Below are 20,432 nucleotides of genomic sequence, written 5' to 3'. Positions count from 1 at the left end.
CCCTGGGTTCAATCCCTGGTTCATAAATAAATAAATAAATAGAAATTATGAATTTTCCTTCCTAGGTATCTTAGCTATAGAAGAAAAATTTTTTAATTTTTTTTTTTTTTTTTTTGTTACCAGGGATTGAACCCGGGGGTACTTAACCACTGATTGACATCCCCAGCCCTTTTTATTTTTTAGTTTGAGATGGTCTCACTAGATGATGTTGCTGAGGCTGGCTTCAAACCCGTGATCCTCCTACCTCAACCTCCCGAGCCACCATGCCCAGCTAGACAAGAAGAAATTTTTTAAAGCTCTGATTGCAATAGTGGGCGCCCTGGAGCTTACCTTTATCTCAGCAGCTTTGGAGGCTTAGGCAAGAGGATTGCAAGTTCAAGGCTAACCTGGGCACCTTAGACCCTCAGTAACTTAGTGAGACACTCATAAAATAAAAAAGGATTGAGGATGTAGCTCAATGGTAAAGGTCCCCTGGGTTCAATCACCAATATAAAAAAATAAAAATCTACATTGAATACCTTACTCAAGAGTTTTCTGGTAATGGGCTTTGTCATCATGGTTGAAAAGTCTGAGTATAGATTATGATGTGTGTTCATCTCTACTAGTAATTAATAATTACTAATTTCAGATGATCATTCCGTATTCTGTTAACTACCACAGTTGTAGTTGATGTGGTACAAACTGACTTACATTCTGTTGTTCTGTCCACTTTACAAGGGATTAAAATGATAGAAATTAGTAAAAATTAATAGCTCTTGAAATTGTGTTCTTGTATTTTGAATAAATAATATTCTTTTGTGGAAAAGAGAATTTTACACACAAAGAGCAGCCATATGCTTTTTAAAGATTTATGATGAGGGCCAGATGCAGTGGCATGTACCTATAATCCCAGTGATTTAGGAGGCTGAGACAGGAGAATAATAAGTTTGAGGCCAACCCCAGCAATTTAGTAAGACCTTGTCTCAGCATAAAAAATAAAAAGGACTGGGGATGTAGCTCAGTTGTAAAGTTCTCCTGAGTTAAATCCCCAAACCAAAAAAGAAAGAAAGAAGAACCGTATATTACAGGGGATATGCCAGTTTTTTATGGTTCTAGAAAGTATTCATGATGAGAAAAATAGGGAATCTTGGGGAGTTGTTAGGTTTATCAAATTCTTTTCAACTTTCTGATAATTTGAAGGAATAGTAAAGAATTGATAACTAGCCCAGTTTATTTGTAGGCATGAATTAGTGTGCTGTGCTGTAGATCTCTATCTTTTCTGAGCGTGTGCATGGCACAAAATTAATCTCATAAGTAAATTTAGATGGTTTGAAAAATATTGGGTCCCCCAACTGACTTTTCTATTTATTCCAGGAAAGATATATATATATATATATATATATATATGATTTTTTTTTTTTTTTTTTATAATTTGGTGGCTATCATGTGATGTTCTCTACCACCATTTGCTTAAATGATTCTGAAATAATTGCTTGGATTCTTTCTCCTCAGATTTTTAGTCTGAGAGTTATTTGTTATTTTGTCTGGTCGGAGATGGTTGCTGCTTTCTGTTTCCAAACAAATTTAATAATTCATATATTTTCCACTAGGTTTTTTTTTTTTTTTTTTTGCGGTACTGGGGATCAAACTCAGGGCCTTGTGCTTGTAAGGCAAGCACTATACCAGCTGAGCTATCTCCCCAGCCCTTTTCCACTAGTTTTGATTTCCAACTTATATTTCTTATAAAACACTGTAAAATACTTCCTTTTTTCCAAGTTCTTTCCATGTTTTTTCCAAGTTCTTTCTATATCTTTAGTAATAAAGTAATTTTTAAATCATTGAGCTCTCATTCGTCATTTAAATCTTTGTTGGTAAAGTATAGAGTAGATTAGGTAAATTCTGTGAGTTGCGGTACTTTCTATCAGAGGTTATTTCTTGTATTTTATTTTATCTCCATAAAAATCTAAATAAAATCTAAATAAAATCTAAATAAAATTTTATCTCCAATAAAATCTAAATAAAGATACTGAGGAAAGAATTTGCTAAAGTATAAATAATACATCAACTTTTTTTTATTGTTTCTTTAATATGCCGTAGGTATATCTTTTTGCAAAATTCAAATTTAGCTGTGATAAATTATTTCTTTGTGTTACATTGCAGGTTTTTTTTCCTTAAAAGTAAAATCTTTGAAATATTTTAATAGATAGGCATTATTACCTTCTTTGTGAAGTTTTATTTGCATGTCCTTTAAATAATTGGCCATCTTTTTCTTCCCCTCTGTTATTTAGTCCAAAAGAAATTCTTCCTTCAAAACCTGTAAAGAAAGAAAAGGAACAGAGGACGCGTCACTTACTCACCGACCTCCCTCTCCCTCCTGAGCTCCCTGGTGGGGATCCATCTCCCCCAGACTCTCCAGAGCCAAAGGCAATTACACCACCTCAGCAACCATACAAAAAGAGACCAAAGTGAGTTTTTAGAGTAATCTGTCTTTAATAGTTGTCTTTCTTACTTTTGTACCTAAATCTTAAACATTTCTTCCACAGCACACACAGTAAGACTGTAGAGGTTTTGGTTCCAGCAGGGTGCATTGGCTCCAGCCTGTAATCCTAGCAACTTGGGAGGCTGAGGCAAGAAGATCACAATTTTGAGGGCAACTTCAGCAACTTAGCGAGGCCCTCAGCAATTTAGGGAGACCCTATCTCAAAAGAAGAAATTAAAAGGTCTAGGGTGTAGTTCACTGATAAAGCACCCCCAGGTTCCATCCCCAGTACCCCCCCCCCTCCTCCCCGCAAAAAAAGATGACGATGCTTGGTCCTGAAGTATATTAACTTATTTTTACCGACAAAAGCCTGTTTAGGAAAACCTGTGCATCTGCTGCCACAGATACCTTGCTGTATTTTTAGAAAAGTAATAAATTCCCAAATCCATATATAGAATGATCCCATTGTGTCTTTTGAGTTCCTAATACTTAACAGTGTTTAATTCAGGGTGCCACTCATGCACACATTAATGAAATATTAATAAGTGTGTTTTCCCCCCAAAAGTATATAAATTGTCACACTGTAAATATAGTGTAAACTGTGTCTTTTCTTATTGATACCATTTCTCTGTTAATGAAAATAGTTATCAAAAAAAATAGTTATCACATTGAGCATATGTTCCTGCCAAAGTTTTGTATTTTATTTTCATAGTAGGCCTAGGATGTAGGGATTCTATTCCCATTTTATAATTGAAGCCAGTTTTCAAGAGAGATCAGAAAGTAAGCACCAAACTTATTATTTGATCCCCTGTCTTCCTGAAACCAGAATTCTCTCTTAGCCACTGTGAGAGATTTTTTTAAGCTATTTTTTTTATATCTTTTGACTTCAACCTTTTTGATAAAAAATTTATAGACAATACAGGAGCTATGCACACATTTAATTTTGTAAAAATATCATGTTTTATTAAAGATTTTCTATCAAACAGAAGATGGTGATGATGATGATACAGGAGCCAGGGGAGTCATCATTAAAAAAACAGTAAAAAATAACTTTTTTTACTATTTTTATTTTCAGAATTTGTTGTCCTCGTTATGGAGAAAGAAGACAAACAGAAAGTGACTGGGGGAAACGATGTGTGGACAAGTTTGATATTATTGGGATTATTGGAGAAGGAACCTATGGCCAAGTATATAAAGCCAAGGACAAAGACACAGGTAAATATTGCCACAAAAGTTTTGATGTCAGGTTAACAGTTTAACAAATCTAATTGTCTTAAGAGGACTTAGCAAAAGTAAATTTTGTCTTTTAATTTTATTGCCAAAAGTTATTAATAGAATAACATTTTTCAAAAGAGAACTACAGCCAGGCACCATGATGCATGCCTGTAATACCAGCTACTCAGGAGGCTGAGGCAGGAGGATTGTAAATTTGAAGGTAACTTTGAAGGCACCTTAGGCACTTTAGCAAGACCCTGTCTCAAAATTTTGAAAAAGCAGGGAAGGTGGGGCTAGGGATTTGGCTTAGTGGTAGAGCACTTGCCTACCATGTGTGAGATCCTGGGTTTAATCCCCAGTACTGGAAGGTGTGGGGGATTGGTTTCAGGACCTCTCCATACCAAAATCTGCAAATACTCAAGTCCCTTATGTTAAATGGCATGGTATTTGCTTTTATGCCTGTGCACATCTTTTGTATACTTTAAATCATCCATAGAGTATTTATAATACCTAATTCAAGGTAAATGTTATATAAAGAGCTATTATAATTAGGAGTTTAGAGAATAACAACAAGAAAAATTTCTTATTTAGTATATACTGTATATATTCAGTACAGGCATAATATTTCCCCCCAATAGGATTAATCCACAGTTGGTTGAATCCATGTATGTAGAACCTACGGATATAGAGGGCCAACTGTATAATAATGATTCTTTTTCTCTTGACAGACTTACAGGTATGTGCCTGTAATCCTTGCAAATCAGGAGGCTAAGTAGGAGGATCTCAAGTTTTAGGCCAACCACAGCAGCATAGCATGTCCCTAAGCAACTGAGCAAGACCCTGTCTCAAAGTAAAAAATAAAAAGAGTTGGGGCTGGTTGCACAGGCATGTAGTCCCAGTGGCTTGGGAGGAGGATCACAAGTTCAAAGCTAGCCTCAGCAACGGCGAGCTGCTAAGCAACTCAGTGAGACCATGTCTCTAAATAAAATACAAAAAAGGACTGGGGCTGTGACTCAGTGGTCGAGTGCCCCTGAGTTCAGACCCCCTCCCTGACCTGACTCAAAAAAAAAGAGAATAAGAATGTAGCTCATTGGTAGACTGTCTCAGGTTCAATCCCCAGTACCATTAAAAAAAAAAAAAAAAAAAGTCCTCTTTTTATGGTTTCTACTAAACATTATGTTGCTTCCTAGAAATTTAATTTGAGCACTATACCACTGAGCTATATCCATAGTCCTTTTTATTTATTTTATTTTTTTGATACCAGGTATTGAACCCCGGGGAATTTGACCACTAAGCCACATCCCCTAGCCATTTTTGTATTTCATCTCACTTAAGTTGCTTAGGGCCTTACTGAGTTACTAAGGCTGACTTTGAACTTGCAAATCTTTTTCCTCAGCCTCCCAAGCTGCTGGGATTATAGGCGTGTACTACCATAACTGGTCCTTTTTATTTTCTACTGTTAGACAGGGTCTTGTTGAATTGCTGAGGCTGGCCTCAAACTTGGAATCTTCCTTCCTTTTTTTTTTGGGTGCTGGGGTTTGAACCCAGGGCCTTGTACATAAAAGACAAGCACTCTACCAACTGAGCTCTATACCCAGCCCGGAATCTTCCTTCCTTGGCTTCCCAAATCACTGGGATTATAGGTATGCATCACCACATCTGGTTGCTTCCTGGAAATTTTCAAAGGGGAAATATAAAAGTTGTAGGGTGGTATTTATTAGTGAAGGGAAGAAATCCTTGAAATATAAAATGAAATATTTAATTTTTGGTATATATTAATAATTCAAACTTTTAGGCCTAACTGAATTTTGAACTAACAACTCCAAGTCTTTAAAAAAAAAAGTCTTTTGAGGGCTAGAGATATGGCTCAGTTGGTAGAGTGCTTGCCTTGCAAGCACAAGGCCATGGGTTCAATCCCCAGTACTGCAAAAAAAAAAAAAAAAAAAAAATCTTTGACAAGAAAGGAACATAGTTCCCATAGGAGATTGAGGTAGGGAGATTGCAAATTTGAGGCCAACCTTAGCAATTTAGTGAGCCCCTCAGCAGTTTAGTGAGACCCTGTCTCAAAATAAAAACAGAAAGGACTGGGATTCAGCTCAGTGGCAAAGTGCCCCTGGATTCAATCCCCTGTCAAAAGAAAAAGAAAGAATAGAACATAGGGAGCTGGGCACAGTGGCACATGTCTGTAATCCCAGCAGCTCGTGAGGCTGAGGCAGGAGGATTGTGAGTTCAAAACCAGCCTCAGCAACAGGGAGGTGTTAAGCAACTCAGTGAGATCCTGTCTCTAAATAAAATATAAAATAGGACTTGGGATGTAGTTCAGTGGTAGGGTATATTCTTAGGGTAAATTAGGGTAAATTCGATCCCTAACACCAAAAAAGAAAAGGAATGGGAAACAGTTTTTGTTTTTGGTACTAGGGCTTTAATTCAGTACCAGCTGTACCACTGAGCTACATTCCAGCCCTTTTTTTTATTTATTATTTATTTATTTTTTGGGGGGTACCAGAGATTGAACTCATGGGCACTCAACCACTGAGCTACATCCCCAGGCCCTTTTTTCCCTCAGCCCTTTTTTTGTTGTTGTTTTTAGAGACAGGGTCTCACTGAATTGCTTAGTGCCTTGCTGTTGCTGAGTGGCTTTGAACTTGAGATCCTCCAACTTCAGCCTCCCCAGAGGCTGGGATTACAGGCATGTGCCACCCTGCCTGGTTTATTTTTTATTTTGAGACAGTTTCTCCAAATTGCTGAGGGCTTCATTAAATTGCTGAGACTGGCCTCAAACTTGCAGTATTCTTGCCTCAGCCTCTCAAGTCACTGGGATTATAGGCATGTGTCACTGCACCTGGCAGATTTTTTTTTTTTTTTTTTTAAAGGAAACAAAAATAGGTATTAAGTGTCTTTCAAACAAGGGCAGATGATACTGGTTCATGATTGTTGATAAAAAATGTTAAATTTGTTTTGGCAGGAGAACTAGTAGCTCTTAAAAAGGTGCGACTAGACAATGAGAAAGAGGGATTCCCAATCACAGCCATTCGAGAGATCAAAATTCTTCGTCAGTTAATCCACCGAAGTGTTGTTAACATGAAGGAAATTGTTACAGATAAACAAGATGCACTGGATTTCAAGAAGGACAAAGGTACTAGCAAAGAATAATGTTTCTACAGGATAGATTGACAGTTTTATTTTCCTCTCAGCTAGTTTGCCTGTGTGAATTTTTTAACAGGTTATACTAAAGTCTAGCTTTTTTCTTTAATCCATTCCAGAATTTAGATGTTGGCAGTTTGTGCCAAACAGTGTTGATTGTTTATAGTGTCTATTTTTCATCAGTATACTCTGTGTACTTTTAAGCATCATTCTCAGTATTAAAATGTGCATTTAGGTATGTGGTGTCTGCTGTAACATGTAATAAAGCCAGCAGTATAAGATCATCTTCCAATTAACTTTTCCAGACTTTTGTTTTTTATACATGACTCTGGGGCTCAATCCCAGGGCCTCATATATCTAAGCACATGCTGTCACTGAACTAAATCCTCAGCTCTCCCAACTTTTAAAGTTTTGTGGGTTTTTTGTTTTGTTTTGTTTTTACAAAGTTTAAAACAGTAACTGACATTAAAACCCCAGTTATCCAGACATGGTGGCATACATCTAATCCCAGCAACTTGGGAGGCTAAGGCAGTTTGCCAGCCTGGGCAACTTAGCAAGTCCTTGACTCAAAAAATGGTCTGTAGTTCAGTGGTAGAACAAACAAACAAAAAACAGAACCAGATTTATCTGTTACTCTGTTATATACATCATCACTTTTTTCTATTGTCTTCGCATCCATATTTTTATCATCATTTTGCATTGATGTGGTTTAGAAATTCAAAGCAGGGTTTTTGTTTTTGTTTTTTGTTTTTAATTTTAGAGCACTATAGTTATACATTGTAGTTGTGTTCATTTTGACAAAATCATACATGCATGGGATTTAATTTCAATTTCAATCCTCGTCCCCACTGCCTTCTCTTCCCTCTTCCCTCCCCCTATTCTCATTTCTCTACTCAGTGCAGGTATTTTCTAAAAATCTTTTCATCAGATCATAATATTTGGAGTTGTAACTTTTGTCTGTGTTTGAGAAAATTATTCATTATTCTCATACCTATGTTTGAAGTAGTTTACACATGACATCATCCAACCTATTTTTTTTAACAACAAATCTGAAGAAGACTTAGAGATGGGCAGTTGAAAATAGAGTCAAGTGAAGAAATGGCATCTGTGAATATTCTCTGGAATGTTAGAAGATGATTGAAGTATATAAAACTAGAAAGGTAATAGATAAAAAGTTAAGCCTGACCTGTATACAGAGCCTTACAGGATATTGGCACTAGGGGAGGAACAAGCCTTGAGTTTGATAGTAGTTTGAAAGCAAATAAAAGGAAATGCTGTTTATGCAACCGTATATAGGTTAATTAGTAAAGGTTAGATCTGAATAGAATTAAGAATATTAGGTATACTTCTGGGTAAATTTAACTTTTCATGATTATACAAATATTATATAGCTAGTTTCCATAAGAATGCAGAAAAAGGGGCTGGGATTGTGGCTCAGTGGTAGAGTGCTTGCGGCTCAGTGGTAGAGTGCTTGCCTGGCATGTGTGAGGCACTGGGTTCGATCCTCAGCATCACATAAAAATAAAGAAATAATAGAGATATTGTGTCTGTCTACAACTAAAAAATATTAAAAAAAAAAAAAGAATGCAGAAGAAAATGTTAATTGGTTTAATTGTTTGTTTCTGGAGAGGTGCATACTTTCATTCATACTACTCTGTACTATTTAAGTCATTACTATATACTACCTAAATTCATTTTGAAAAAAATCATAAAAGTGAATGAATGGATGTGATACATGGAAAATTTGATTGTAAAAATATTGAAAATCTGGAACAGTAAGAAAAAAAACGACAATCACTTTTCTTTAACTCCATCCTAACAGCATCATCCTTAAAAAATCACTATAGTATTAACGTTTTGGTATATTTGTTTCTAGTACTTCACATTATACATAGTATATTTATTTTAACATAACTGAGATCCAAGTTAGTGTTATATAACCTAACATAAGCAATTTTCCATATCATTAAATATGGCATAAAGATGCATGAAATCACATTTGCCAGTCCCTGTTGAGCCTTTAATTACCAGTTTTTAAAAATATTACAAACCTGGCATGGTGGTGCTTACTTCTAGTCCTGGCTATTCATTCAAGTGGTTGAGGCAGGAGGGTGGCTAGTTCAAGTCCAGCCTCAGCAACTTAGCAAGACCCTCAAAGGATGGGGGGGGGGGGTATAGTTCATTTGTAAAGTACCCCTGGCCTATATCCCCAGTAAAAAACAAAATGTTTAAAATATTTCATCCTGTTTCACAAAGTTTAATGAGTTCTTAAAGCCTACCCCCAGATTGAGTTCCTGCTTGAGCTGGGGATGTAGCTCAGTAGTTAGAGTACTTGGCTAGTAGCATTCATGAGACCCTGGGTTTGATCCCTGAAAAACAAAAACAAAACCCGTACCTTTATGTTCTTAGTAAAAAGTATTTTAGACTGGATAGAGCATTATCTATTTCTAGTATTTCTTTTGTTGCAATATTTGCCTCTTTAATGTCCCCTGCCAAGGGTGAAAAGATAGTGTGGGCTTCAAATTGTTTATAAGTATTCTCTTAGTGTATTTCTTACTCCTTTTAAAATCTACTTTTGGCCAGGCATTGGTGCATGCCAATAATCCCAGCAGTTCTGGAAGCTGAGGCAGGGGGATCACAAGTTTGAAGCCAGCCTTAGCAATTTAATGAGACCTAGTCTCAAAAATTAAAAAGACGTAGAGATGTGGTTCAGTGGTTAAGTGCACTGGGATTCAATTCCCAGTACCAAAAAAAAAAAAATTAATTAATAAATTAATTAAATCTCCTTCTGAATTTAGGAAGTTGAATTAGGTGATTGAACTTGCTTTTGATTTTTCAGTACTTTGACTTTCGCTAATAATTTATACTAAATACACTGTACTGCCCCTGTTGCTGCCTATTAACTAAGGTAAAGACCTTTTAAAAAGTAGTCTTAGACAAGATATAACAAATGGGCAGGGTTAAATTACAAATAAAACTTTATTTATAACACGCAACAGACTGGATTTGGCCCAGGGTCTGTGATTTCCTAAGTGATTTAGATCATATAAAGTCTCTCAATACAATCTTATTATGATAGTTGTCCCTTAAAGAGTTAAATAGGTAGAGAGCAGTGAAATCAGAAGATCAAATTCAAAAAGTACTTCTAGTACTTCTAATTTTTAATTTTTTTCTTGTTATGTAGGTGCCTTTTACCTTGTATTTGAGTATATGGACCATGACTTAATGGGATTACTAGAATCTGGTTTGGTGCACTTTTCTGAGGACCATATCAAGTCGTTCATGAAACAGCTAATGGAAGGATTGGATTACTGTCACAAAAAGAATTTCCTGCATCGGGATATTAAGTGTTCTAACATTTTGCTGAACAACAGGTAACATAGTAACCAAATAAGGTCAAGCACTTTCTCTCTCTCAGCCAGCTAATTGGGATTATAAATAGATCCAGTAATACAGTTTTTTCCTTTTACATACTTGTGATATTTGTATATTAGGAACAACTTCTTATGATAGGGATACTCTGATCAGCAGAGTCACCAGACTCAATATTGGCAAGGAATTAACAGAAGAAGAATTATAAAGATATTTCTTATAAGCATTATAGGGAATGACTCAGATCCTATAGGAATATTCAGAGAGCTCTTTGCCATAGTCAGTAAATAATGTTGTGACCTTAAGTGAACTTAAATACACATTGGGTTCTTAGTGATAGTCCCCTTGTTGAGTGAAGAAAAACATGCCTGCTTCTTTAACTGTTCATAAACCTTTAGAGGTTACTGCCTTTCCAAGAAAACAGAGATTTAGTTGGTTTTTGGCCTCTCTGGCTGTTACTTCTCGTAGGTTTTAATGGTCTAAACAGTCTGGAATCTGGTGATGAACAGCTATTCTCTAGAAGATTTTATCTGCTTTCTTCCTTTCTGATTATTTGCCCACACTGTATTGGTGATATCAGATATATTATACTCACTAGCCTTTAGTAATATCCCTACCTATTGAGGGGTGAAGAACAAGTCTGGTACCACTGAAATCAAGGCATTGTTTGGTTCTTTAGATAGCTGGGGTTTTGAGTCCATTTTGAATTAATCATGTTTTTACTTTTTTGTTAAATGCTAACAAATATTACCTAGATAAAAGTATGACATGACTATGACATATTTTCTGGGTTTTTTTTTTTCCCTTTTTTTGTTTGTTCGTTTGTAATGCTAGGGATAGAACCCTGGGCCTTGTACTTGCTAGGCAAGTTTGTACCACTCAGCCATATTCCTGGCTCCCAGCATTTCCTGTTTTTGTGAAATGGAATAACCAAACACACAGGATTAATGGAGACTCTCCTGACTTTGTACTAAAATCTCATATGGAATAGTTGGACACTATGTAGCTCAGAGTTTACTAGGGGAGCTAGATAAATAAATTATTCAAGTAACTATTTATTAAGCCCATTTTTTCCCCTTAAAGTGGGGAGTACCTGAAAAGATGCAGCCTCAAGAAATTAATTGGAATTTATTAGAAATAATGATAATGGGGTAGGTATCAAATTCCTAGACAGATGAAACTGTATACACAAAAACAGTTGAACATGAAAACGGCATTTTATGTCTAGAAAACTATAAAAAGGTCAATATTAACTAGAACAAGAAGAGTGAAACACATAACAGCAGGAGATGAAGGTGGAAGGTTACTAGGAGCCAATTTAAGTTATTGTATACCCTTCTAAGGAGCTTACAGGGGGATCATTGAAAGGTGTTGGTTTCATTTTTTTTTTATGAGTAATACATTATTTTAAATTATAATTATATATCTTTATTATGAGACTAAACATGTTAAAAGATTAGTCCATAAGCCAGACTCAGTGGCATACACTTATAATCTCAGCTGCTTAGAAGCTTGAGGCCAGTCTAGGCAACATAGCAAGACCCCACCTTAGAAAATAAAATAAAATAAATAAGTACTTTCTTTTTCTATTTCTGTGGCTCACAATTCCCATTAAAGGTAAAGGTTGGTGATTCTACATCCATAGTAAATGATTCATCAAGAACTTGATAATGGGGGCTGGAGTTGTGGCTCAGTGATAGAGCACTTGCCTGGCATGTGCAAGGCCCTGGGTTCCACACTCAGTACCACATATAAATAAATAAAATAAAAGATCCATTGACTACTGAAAAAAAAAAAAAGAACTTGATGATGACCGGGCATGGTGGCACATGTCTGTAATTCCAGCAGTTTGGGAGGCTGAGGCAGGAGGATCGACACAACTTCAAGGCCAAACTTACTAATTTAGTTTTATTTTGAAATTTAGCAAGACCCTGTTTCAAAATAAAAATAAAAAGGAATGGGAATGTGGCTAGGGATTAAGTTCCCCTGGGTTCAATCCCTGGTACCAAAAAAAAAATTTTTTTTTTTCTGATATCAGTTTGCAGCTTTTTGGCCTATAGTATTAGTATATTTCCTTATGTTCCCCTTACCCCTCCTTCATGGGGGATGTTTCAGCACAAGAAGTATTGCAGTTCTGCTTGGTATCCTTTCTTGTTGGACCCTCTCCCAGTCCCCTACTTCCCTTAGCGTAGACACTTAGGAGGTTCCAAGCTAAATTGAACTGCCTGTTCAGGTTGCTATACAGGACATATGAATCCTATACCCTTGCTCACTTAATTCTGTCAACTCTGAGACTTTTGGGTGAAATGGTCAGGGGAAAATGGTGAGAGGGTATCAGCAGGGCAAGGAGAAAAGAGCAGTTGACAGAGAGAGAGAAGACTATAAGGCTGAGCTTATGCTCTTCATTTTTATTTTTATTACCCAAGTATATAAATAAAATCAAATTGTTTTAGATAGAGGTGAGATAGTCTTCTGCTTTAGAAAGGGCACTAATAATCACCATCTGGCATAGATGAGAGGCAGGAAGACCTATCAAGAACCCCATAAAAAATGGTCAGTGCTTAAACTAACCAAGGCCTTGCTAATAGGTGTAGACAGAATGGGTTTGATAGATGAGTAAGTAGTCTTGGGTAAATGAGTAAAAGATGGGGAATGAATACTGAATATGAGAAAGTAAGATAACTCAAAGATTTCTTAACTTTTAAGAAACCAGCTAGATGGATGGTACTACCAGTCACTAATGCAAAAGAAAGAGCAGGATAGATGAGGATGAAAAGTGAACCTCTTCTGAATTCTATTGTGTATTTAGGATAGTGATAGCTAATAGGCATATGGTCATGTGGGAATTGAAGCTATCAATATAGATTTGGAAGTTAGTATATAAAAAAATGTCAGAAGTGGAACCTAAGAGAAATAAAGAGGAAGGATAAGAGAAAATGCCATCAGTAGAAGATAGTCGAATTTAAGAAAGGACTGGTCATGGATATCAGATAATATAGACTAATTAAGACCTAAGAAGAGCATTTACAAATTAAAGGACCAGAGGTGACATTAGTGTAGGGTGAGGGGTAAGTGAATGTGTAACATGATGGGAAGGAAGTAGTAGGAATGTCTTAATTTTTTAAATTTTTTATTTCAAGGATAGCAGAACTTTGAACGTGTAAACGCTAGAATAAAGAAAATCAGTAGAAAGGGAGCAGTTGAAGATTTAGAAAGAACTAAAATAATTTTAAAAGGGCAAGATTCTAGGAGACATGGAATCATGGCCACAGGTGTCCCACCTGATGACTTTTTTTTTTTTTTTGGTATCAGTCATTGAACCCAGGGGCACATAACCATTAAGTTAGGATCTTACTAAGTTGCTTAGGGCCTTGTTAAGTTGCTGAGGCTGGATTTGAACTTGGAATCCTTCTTCCTCAACCTCTGGAGATGCTATGATCACAAGTGTGCACCATCACACCTGGTTCTAATGACTTTTTTTTCCAATGACAGTTATTGACTGTGAGAGGGTAGGGGATGAATTCAGGCACTGAGGAGAATGCCAAAGATTTATGACAGCCAAGCAAAATAGAAGAGGTTGCTGACTGAAATCATCAAGTAAAAGGACTAAACCAGCAGATTCAGGACTTAACTGAGAGGGGAAAATATACAATTTGGAATGGCACCAATGATATAAGATTGTGTGCTTTTTATATTAAGCTTTTGTTTAGTTCTCTAGGTTAGAGTAGGGAAGGCAAATTATCCATTGATCTAGCATGCATTAGGTACTTAAGGATTACATATATAAAAAGGTCACAAGTGAAGGAACTATGAAGATAGTTTGGCTAATTGACCAATGTTCCAGGCTAGTTAGGGAAGGAAGTATAATGGGAGATAGGGCTGAATTTGGAGGAAATGGAAACATCCAGTACTTGGAGATATTGTCAGAGCAGTTTAAAACCCTCACCAGGCATAGTAGTGCATGCCCTCCCTTCAGCAACTCAGGAGGCTGAAGCAGGAGGATCACAAAAAGGGATGGGGATTTAGCTCAGAGGTAAATTGTCCCTGGGTTCGGTCCCCAGTATACCCCCCTCAAACAAATAAACAAACCATGGTCTCAGAAGAATTTATTCTGTATCTTGGTTGCTATTTATTTTTTTTGGGTGCTGGGGATCGAACCCAGGGCCTTGTGCTTACAAGGTAAGCACTCTACCGACTGAGCTATCTCCCCAGCCCCCAGATTTATTCTGTATCTTGTTATGCATCTTTTTCCTGTGATTCGTGACATAAATAGCCTATTTCTTTTCTGTTTTATATTGTCAAAGTTTATCAATACTTCCTTATTGTGTATATCACCCTAATAGTTTAGTTGGAAGAAAAAAGCAATAGTAAATATGCTGCCACAATATTGTGTAACAGATTAATTTCATTCACAAAACATTTATTTAATACCTAATATGGGGTAAGCAGGAAATATGCTTGCTGCTCATGAGATTTAGGTTTGGTCTAATTTCCATTACTAAATATTTGTTGGCATTTTAACTTTCAGTCTTTCTGTATGCCTTGATTTGTGAATCAAGAGTAAGGGAGTAAGGATATTAAACCCAGAGATGCTTTACCACAGAGCTACATCCCTAGTCCTTTTTAATTTTGCAGGTTTTGCTAAGTTGTTTAGGGCTCACTATGTTGCTAATCCTGGCCTCCAACTTAGTGATCTTCCTACAGAACCACCATGCCCAGCCTCCCTCTTTGTTTTAATATAACTCTTTACTTTTTTTTTTTCCGGTACTGGGGATCGAACTCAGGCTCTTGTGCAAGCACTCTACCAGCTGAGCTATCTCCCCAGCCCTAACTCTTTACTTTTTTCTTTTCTCAGAATTTGCTTATAAATTGAACTTAGAAATATAATGATGTAATGATATTTGGGGTGAGGTGTCCATAATCTTTACTAGAAATGGTAAGGGTTTATTTAATGTAGACTTTCATACTTTGGGGGAGCACCTCCTAGCATAACCTTTTTTCTGCCCCTTAGAAAAGTGTGAACTGGGGCTGGGAGTATAGCTCAGTGGTACAGCGCTTACCTAGCATGCATGACATTCTAGGTTCAATCTCTAGCACTACAAAAAAGAGAAAGAGAGAAATGCAGATTCACGAACCATGACCTGCTAAATTAGCTTCTGTGAGAATGGGGCCTGGAACTTGTAACAAGTTCTCCAGGTGAATGTTTGAGAACCCCTCTGAAATGATAGTATATCTTTGGCAATATGTTGGTAGAAGGTGCTTCATTATAAAAATGTTTGCTCAGGCCATAACTCTAATTCATTTTAAAAATCCATTATATCTACAGTATTTTGTGATTTACTTTTTTTCCCTACATTTATTTATTTATTGGTTATTTTGGTTACACATGACAGCAGAATCCATTCTGATATAATTATACCAGCATAGAAAATGTCTTATTATAGTTACAATCTCATTCTTTTTTGGTTGGGTGGATATAGGGGATTGAAACCAGGGGCTCTTGACCACTGAGCCACATCCCCATCCCTGTTTTGTATTTTATTTAGAGAGTTTTACAAGTTGCTTAGTGCCTTGCTTTTGTCGAGGCTGGCTTTGATCCTCTTGCCTCTGCCTTCCCGGCCTCTGGGATAGAATCCCATTCTTATGGATGTTAATGATGGTGGGATTCACTGTGTTGTTTTCATATATGTACATGGGAAAATTATGTCAGATTCATTCCACTGTCTTTTCCTATCTTCCTTCCCTTCCTTCCTTTCTTCATTGTCTAATCTACTGCATTTCTATTCTTAACCCTCACCCCCTGTGGTTTACTTTTTATTATGAAAAATATCAAAGTTATAAGAAAATTGAGACTAACAAATAGTTAATAATTAATACTTAAACCATGAGTATTTTACCATATTTGTTTATCTTTCTACTTGAGCTCTTTTAAAGTGAATTATAGACACCATTACATTTGATACTAAATACCCTGACAAATTTCCTAGTATCTTCTAATAACCAGTTCATATTTTATATTTTTTCAGTTATCTCAAAAATGTGTTTTGTAGCTAGTTTGTTCAAGCCAGAATCAGTTAAGAATTATATTGAATTTAAGGCTCCAACCTTAAATTTTTAAAAATCTAGAATAGCCCATTCTGTTTTTCAATACTAACTATTTAATCTAGCAGGTTTAGGCACTGTGGTCTATCCAGATATTTAAAACAAACAAACAAACAAACAAAAAACTTGGGAGGGTGGGGAGAGGAAGAATAGAAGTCCAGTTGATTAGATAGGGGAATGAAGGGAGGTGGGTGGGAGAGGAGAATAGGAAGGACAGTAGAATTAATGGGACATAACTTTCCTATCCTTATATTTGAATACATGACCAGGGTAATTCCACATCATGTACAACCACAAGAATAGGATCCTAATTAGAATAAGTTATACTCCATATATGTATAATATGCCAAAATACATTCTACTGTCGTGCATATCTAAAAAACAAACAAAAAAAAAAACCTTGACTAAGAATTAACTAAAGCCAAGTGCAGTGGCACATGTGTATAATCCCAGTGTCTCAGGAGGCTGAGGCAAGGAGGATCATGAGTTCAAACCCAGCCTCAGCAACTTAGTGAGGCCCTAAGCAACTCAGGAGATCCTATCTCTAAATAAAATACAAAAAAGGACTGGGGATGTGGCTCAGTGGTTGAGTGCCCCCTGAGTTCAATCCCTGGTACCAAAAAAAAAAAAAAAAAACAAAAAAAAAAAATTAAGAAATCAAATCCAAAAATGCAGTAATAATTGTAAAAAATTAAAAACATAAGCCTGAGGCATTATAAACTAGCTTAATCGGGGAGAGTGACAGGTAAGAATACAAATGAGAGAACAGAGATTAAAATTCATTTTTGTAAAAAAAAAAAAAAAAAAAGTTTTGTAATTCTTTTAATTCTGTTATTGGCACTTGACTTTTCAAGTATAGTTTGGGGATTACTGCCAATTGTTTACAAAAATAATTGTTTTTTGTTTTACAGTGGGCAAATCAAACTAGCAGATTTTGGACTTGCTCGGCTCTATAACTCTGAAGAGAGGTGAGACAGTCATCAAAATTTCACGTGGGACTGGGCACGGTGGCACATGCCTGTAATCTCAACAACTTAGGGAGGCCCCAAGCAATTTAGTGAGACCCTGTCTCAAAATTAAAAAATAAAAAGGGGCTGGCTCAGTGGTTAAGCACCCCTGGGTTCAATCCCCAGTAAACCCCCCAAAAAAAACTACATGTGGGAAGAATCTCTTTGAGTTCAAGGCCATCCTGATCAATATAGACCATGCCTCAAAAAATAAAAATAGCAAAATTATTTGTGGCAAATAGAAAAGAATCCTTTTTATTCTTGGATATTCTGTAGATTGCAATATAATCGTCAAGAGTTCCCTAATTACTTAAATGTATTGTCTCAGTTTTTATAGTCAATTCTGCCTCAATTCTTGAATTACCCCTTGACTGAAATAAGTCAACTTAAATTGAAATAGAAGTTATTTCTTCATCTCCCACTTCTATCCAGTTTACTTTTAGACTTTTAGGTTGTGATGTTTTAAAAATTTCATCTTCAATTGGCAGGTATTTCTATTTGCATTTAGTTATGGAAGTATTTATCATCAAAAACTTATGTGAATTTACATAATGATGGTTTTACATTTCAGTCGCCCTTACACAAACAAAGTCATTACTCTATGGTACCGACCTCCTGAGCTGCTACTGGGAGAAGAGCGCTATACACCAGCCATAGATGTCTGGAGCTGTGGGTAAGGTTCTGTTCATACTTTGTAACTCACATATTGATCTGTACTGTTTTCTCTCTACATTGGCTTTTGGCTATTCTTCTAAAGTTCTAAAGTTTTTCTACTGAGTATTAATATCAGTTATATACCTTTTCTTTAAACATTTCCTCAGTTGTCTTTTTAGGATTCAAATGATAAAGATCCACAGATTATACTTGATTATCTCAAGTCTTTTAATTAGGCATCTTCCTTCCATCTCTCTTTGTTTTGTTTCCTTAAAATTTCCTTACAGGAAACTAGGTAATTGGTTCTATAGACTTCTCACACCCTGAATTTTGCTGATTATATCCTTTTTAGATGTTTTTGTTTGTTTTATCTCTTTCATGCTTCCCCCAACCCCACTCCCATATGGGGTATTGAATCCAGGGGTGCTTAACTACTGAACCACATCTCCAACCCTTTTATATATTTTATTTAGAGACAGGGTCTCACTTGGTTGCTTAGGGCCTCTTTAAGTTGCTGAGGCTGACTTTGAACTTGAGATCCTCTTGCCTCAGCTTGCTGAGCTACTAGGATTATTGGTGTGTGCCACTACTCTCAGCTCTCTCATGTTCTTTTTTTTCATAGTTGTAGGTGGACAGAATACCTTTATTTCATTCATTTATTTTTAATGTGGTGCTAAGGATCAAACCCAATGCTTCACATAGGCTAGGCAAGCACGCTGCCACTGAGCTACAGCCCCAGCCCCTCTCATGTTCTTTATCCCTTTTATTTTCTGTAAATTGTAGGTGGATTCAGGATTGATTCTGAACCACCCACTGACTCTTTTAAACTACTTTACAGGTGGTTTTGAGTACTTCTAACAGAAGTTTTGTATTAGTGGTAGATCAGAATTGAGGGTAGCAAGTGATAGGAACCTCTGATAAGAGAACAAGCAATGAATGATTGTGTTATCTGTGGATAATTTAAAAATAATGAAGCAATTCATTACAAATTGGTAGCTTTTGATTATGGCATTATGGGGACAGCTATAAACAGTGCCTCATAAAATATTAATCTCTATCAGTGCAAATTTACACACATACCCCACTTTATAAAGTCTCTTTATTTTTGTGGCCTTTGTTTATTTTTTTATAATTGTCTCTTTTTGTGATAATATTATTAACTATTGATGATCATTGCCCACACCCCTTAATTCATTTGTGGTCATTTTATGATGATAATATTCTCATCATACCATTCTTTTTTTTTTTTTGTTTTTTGTTTTTTTTTTGTTTTTTTGGGTGCTGGGGATCGAACCCAGGGCCTTGTGCTTGCAAGGCAAGCACTCTACCAACTGAGCTATCTCCCCAGCCCCCCCATTCTTTACTAGAATACTTATATAAAGATAATACCCCATGTACAAACCACATAGAAAAATTTAGATTAATTCTTCTTATTTACGAGTTTTCAAAATAATGATGTAGTTTCCTACTTTCTCCAGAGATAACCAGTGAGAGGTATTTTTGTTTTATTTTTTACTTTCATTTTACAAATTCCTGGATTTAAACATATTTGATGTGTTTTAATTGATTATGGTTACTATCCTTATTCCTGTTCTAACTATCTAGTCTTTGACCAGTGGGAGCTTTGTCAGGTTATTTCTTGAGTTTTCCTGATAATCATAGTGGGGTTTTTTGTTTGTGTGTTTGTTTGTTGGATATTGGAGATGGAACCCAGGGGCTCTTTACCACTGAGCTACATTTTTTATTTTGAGTCAGGGTCTTGTCAAGTTGCTTAGGGCCTCACTAAATTGCTGAGGTTGGCCTCACATGTACAATCCTCCTGCCTAAGCCTCCCAAGTGTCTGGAATTATAGGCATACACTATTGGACCTGGCTTCATAGTAGTCTTTGATAACCTGCCTTATTGTCTGACTCTGGGCTTATCCTGTTCATTTTCTGCCCAGTACTTGATATCAGCCATTTCTCTAAAAAGTCCTCATTCCTTCATGGAAAATGATAGAGACCACAATTTGTGTGTTAGGAAACAAACATCTTTAAATGGGTCACGTTTGTTAGTTTTTTCTTATATTGTATGATGCACTGTCCTTGACCTCCATGCTTTATGGTTTTGACATGTAAACTTCATAATATAGCATATCCCAATCTTTCCCTTCCTCTGTTAGTGTCAGCACGATAGGGGTTTTATTTTTAAAAAATTGAAAAGAATAGTAGAGAAAAAGCATAATTTCATGGCAGCTTACCCAAATCCAAAGAAGCTTTAGTTAAGTTTTACTGACTCAAGCTGGGTATGTTTGTGTTCTGGACTATTTGCTTTAGCAAGTATTAGCATTTAAATTGTCACAACTAGGCTCTAAAATTAACACCCCATTAAGATGCATGGGGAAAGTTCATAGCTCTGTTGGTACTATTATTTTATTCTGTGCAACTTGTCACCTCTGCAGTAGCAAAGAGTTGATTACATAATGAATATCTTCCCCACCC

The 20,432-nt window shown here is 36.2% G+C and overlaps 1 protein-coding gene across 7 annotated transcripts in view; it reads left to right on the top strand.

Moving 5' to 3' along the window:
* Positions 1–20,432, top strand: part of Cdk12 (cyclin dependent kinase 12) — a 76,886-nt gene that overhangs the window by 16,412 nt on the left and 40,042 nt on the right. For all 7 annotated transcript variants that reach the window (XM_047543366.1, XM_047543367.1, XM_047543365.1 and 4 more), the window contains exons 3-8: positions 2,268–2,444; positions 3,534–3,673; positions 6,639–6,809; positions 10,002–10,191; positions 17,203–17,259; positions 17,870–17,971. In XM_047543366.1, coding sequence (XP_047399322.1) covers positions 2,268–2,444; positions 3,534–3,673; positions 6,639–6,809; positions 10,002–10,191; positions 17,203–17,259; positions 17,870–17,971 — 837 coding nt within the window. The remainder of the gene's footprint in view (positions 1–2,267; positions 2,445–3,533; positions 3,674–6,638; positions 6,810–10,001; positions 10,192–17,202; positions 17,260–17,869; positions 17,972–20,432) is intronic.

Source organism: Sciurus carolinensis, chromosome 3 (genome assembly GCF_902686445.1).
Source record: "Sciurus carolinensis chromosome 3, mSciCar1.2, whole genome shotgun sequence".
NCBI classification, from domain to species: Eukaryota; Metazoa; Chordata; class Mammalia; order Rodentia; family Sciuridae; genus Sciurus; species Sciurus carolinensis.
This window is presented reverse-complemented; position numbering and strand designations above follow the sequence as displayed.